Here is a 3,305-nt window from a genome sequence, read left to right on the forward strand (position 1 = left end):
GGTTGTGCGTGGTGTCTCTCTGCCCTGCCGGGAGCGCAAAGCTAACTGTGTGTGTGTGTGTATGTCTGTCTCTCTCCATACCGGGGGATTGCACTCTTAAAATACACCCGATACAATGCACCAGCCTGACTCAGCCGCAGACATTAGTGCTAGGAAGATGGCGCACCCGGCAATGTTTCCTAGAAGGGGCAGTAGCAGTAGCAGCGGCAGCAGCTGCGTTACTGCTCCCACTGCACCAGGTACCGGCGTTGGGAGCACTGCCCTCTCCGCCGAGGATTATCAGCCGCCTTTGCTGGTCCAGCCGCCGCCTCCATCTCCTGCAGCATCCTCATCAGTGGGTCCACAGCCGACACCCCCTCCTCCACAAAGCCTGAACCTCCTCTCGCAGTCTCAGCTCCAGCCACAGCCTCTTGCACAGACTGGAGCTCAAATGAAAAAGAAAAGTGGCTTCCAGATTACCAGTGTGACCCCTGCTCAAATATCAGCTAGTATGAGCTCTAATAACAGTATAGCTGAGGATACAGAAAGCTACGATGACCTGGATGAGTCGCACACTGAAGACCTGTCGTCTTCAGAGATCTTGGATGTTTCTTTATCTAGGGCCACTGACTTGGGAGAACCTGAGAGGAGCTCTTCTGAAGAGACTTTAAATAACTTCCAAGAGGCAGAGACTCCTGGGGCTGTTTCTCCAAACCAGCCTCATCTTCCTCAGCAGCATGCTCCTCTGCCTCATCACCCACAGCAGAGTGTTGTGATCAATGGAAGTGTTCACCCTCATCATGTTCATCACCACCACCATCTTCACCACCACCATCATGGACACCATCATCCATCGCATCCTGGGGTGGGCAGTGCCACAGTTTCTGGAGGACCACCTCCCAGTCCATCATTTAGAAAACTATCAACAACTGGAAGCTCTGACAATGTTATATCAACTGCACCAGTTTCTGCTGCATCATCCACTGGTTCCCCAGCATCTGTTGTGTCTAATATCCGCACTACAAGTACTCCTGGCAATTTAGGTGTAAGTCCTGCTACTGGAACTAGTACCTTAAATAATATGGGTGGTGGTAGTTCTAGTGTGGCAGGTGGTGTGCTTGGTACTATAAATTTAAGCAACATCACGAGTACTGGTAATGTAAATGCTTTGTCTGGAACTAGCAGCAATGTTAATGTGAATATCTTGAGTGGTGTTGGCAATGGTACGAGTGCTTCCTCTAGTGTCATTAACAATGTTACTAATCCAACTGCAGGAATGGCAGTGGGATCAAGCCAGCAGCAGCCTGTATCTGGCACGTCAAGGTTTAGGGTTGTAAAATTAGATTCTAGTTCTGAACCTTTCAAAAAAGGTAGATGGACATGCACTGAGTTCTATGATAAAGAAAACACTGTTGCAGTTGCAGAAGGAGTAGCAGTAAACAAAGCAGTAGAGACGATAAAACAAAACCCGCTTGAAGTGACTTCTGAAAGGGAGAGCACCAGTGGGAGTTCTGTTAGCAGCAATGTAAGCACACTGAGTCACTATACAGAAAGTGTGGGAAGTGGAGAAATGGGAGCACCTACTGTGGTACAGCAGCAAGCGTTTCAAGGTGTGGGTCCGCAGCAGATGGATTTTAGCAGCGCTGCTCCTCCGGCAATTCCAGCATCTAGTATACCACAGAGTGTTTCTCAATCACAGCTTGCACAAGTCCAGCTGCATTCTCAAGAAGTAAACTATCCACAGCAGAAGCCAGGGGTCCAACCTCCTGCACAGGCCAGTCTAACCACTGTTACTGGGGTTCAGCCAGCCCCAGTTAATATGCTAGGTGTATCCCCATCCTTGGGCCATCAGCAACCTGCCATTCAAAGTATGGCTCAACAGCAGCTACCATATTCTCAGCCGGCGCAGGCTGTGCAGACTTTGCCAGTTGTACAGCAGCAGCAGTTGCAGTATGGACAACAGCAACAACAGCAGCAACAGACAGTTCCTACGCAGATGGCCGCAGGTCACGTTAAGCCGGTGAACCAAAACTCTGTTACCGGGGCTATGCCAGACTACATTCAACATCAGCAGATCCTTCAGACTCCAGCCCCGGCCATGCAGCCTAGTTCTACAGGAGTAGGAGCAGGGCAACCGGTTCCCGTTGCCCAGGCACAGAGCATGCAGCCTTCAGTACAAGCACACCCAGCCACTGCCCCAGCTCAGCCTGTTGCACATGCTCCAGCGGCAATGCCAGGTGTAGGTGCCAGTGGTCAAATGCTGAATGTTGGGCAGCAAGGAAGTGTAGCTGCTGTGGTGCAACCACCATCTGCTGCAAACCAAATTCCACCTCCAGTTATGCCGTCAACGGCTGCTCCTCCATCTTCACAAGTAGTGCAGCCTGTGCAGACAGGAATAATGCAGCAGGGATTACAGGCTAGCGCTTCAGGCCTTCCTCAGCAAATGGTCATTGCTCAGCAAAACACCTTGTTACCTGTACAGCCGCAGGCACAAGGAGTGGAATCTGTAGTCCAAGGGATGACTGGCCAGCAGCTGCCTGCAGTTAGCCCTATACCTTCTGCTAGCACTGTTCCTGCACCAAGTCAAGCCAGTTCAGCTGTGCCTCCCGGCATACCTTCTGCTTCTATAGGTTTGGGACAGCCACAGAATCTAGTACAAACTTCGTCTGTGCAGAATGGGAATTTGGCTCAAAGTGTTAGTCAGCCTCCCTTGATATCAACAAGTATAGGTGTGCCAGTGGCACAGAGTGTGCCACAGCAGATACCACTAAGCTCTACCCAGTTCCCTGCACAATCAGTAGCTCAGTCAGTTGTAAGCCAAATTGAAGATGGCAGACGCCCTACAGAACCTTCCTTAGTGGGTTTACCTCAAGCTGCCAGTGGCGAGAGTGGTGTTGGAGCATCAGCTGTTTCAGATGGCGGTAGCAGCAACATGCCATCCTCTGCTTCCCTCTTTCCGCTGAAGGTGCTGCCATTGACAACGCCCCTTGTAGATGGTGAGGATGAGAGGTAAGACTGCCTGTAACTTTGTTAAAAGATACGCTGTTTGATAGTTTGATTTGCACTAACTTACAGGTCTCGTTACAGCCATTCTGTGAAATGAAAGCAGTGTGATGTTTTTGTCTAACTAGAAATACTTTCTCAGGTCCCAGCACATGTAGGTATTACATTAAAATACTTGTTTTTCTCTTGAGGGGGTGGGTTGTGTTGATTATGCTCTGGTACTACTGCATGGGTAAATTGTGTTTAACAATCTGTGACAGTGTGTATATTCTCATTGTATAGAGGAAGACAAAAGAATACTGTGGAATGCAGGTATGCTAGTG

General features: G+C 49.7%; 1 protein-coding gene across 1 annotated transcript; it reads left to right on the plus strand.

Moving 5' to 3' along the window:
* The first annotated feature begins 115 nt into the window (after positions 1-115).
* On the plus strand, positions 116-2,992 carry LOC104622850 (TSC22 domain family protein 1). Its single transcript, XM_010289751.1, has one exon. It carries the CDS (start codon positions 116-118, stop codon positions 2,990-2,992), a length of 2,877 nt encoding a protein of 958 aa, XP_010288053.1.
* The last annotated feature ends 313 nt before the right edge of the window (positions 2,993-3,305 follow it).

Source organism: Phaethon lepturus, unplaced genomic scaffold, assembly GCF_000687285.1.
Source record: "Phaethon lepturus isolate BGI_N335 unplaced genomic scaffold, ASM68728v1 scaffold45876, whole genome shotgun sequence".
Lineage (NCBI taxonomy): Eukaryota > Metazoa > Chordata > Aves > Phaethontiformes > Phaethontidae > Phaethon > Phaethon lepturus.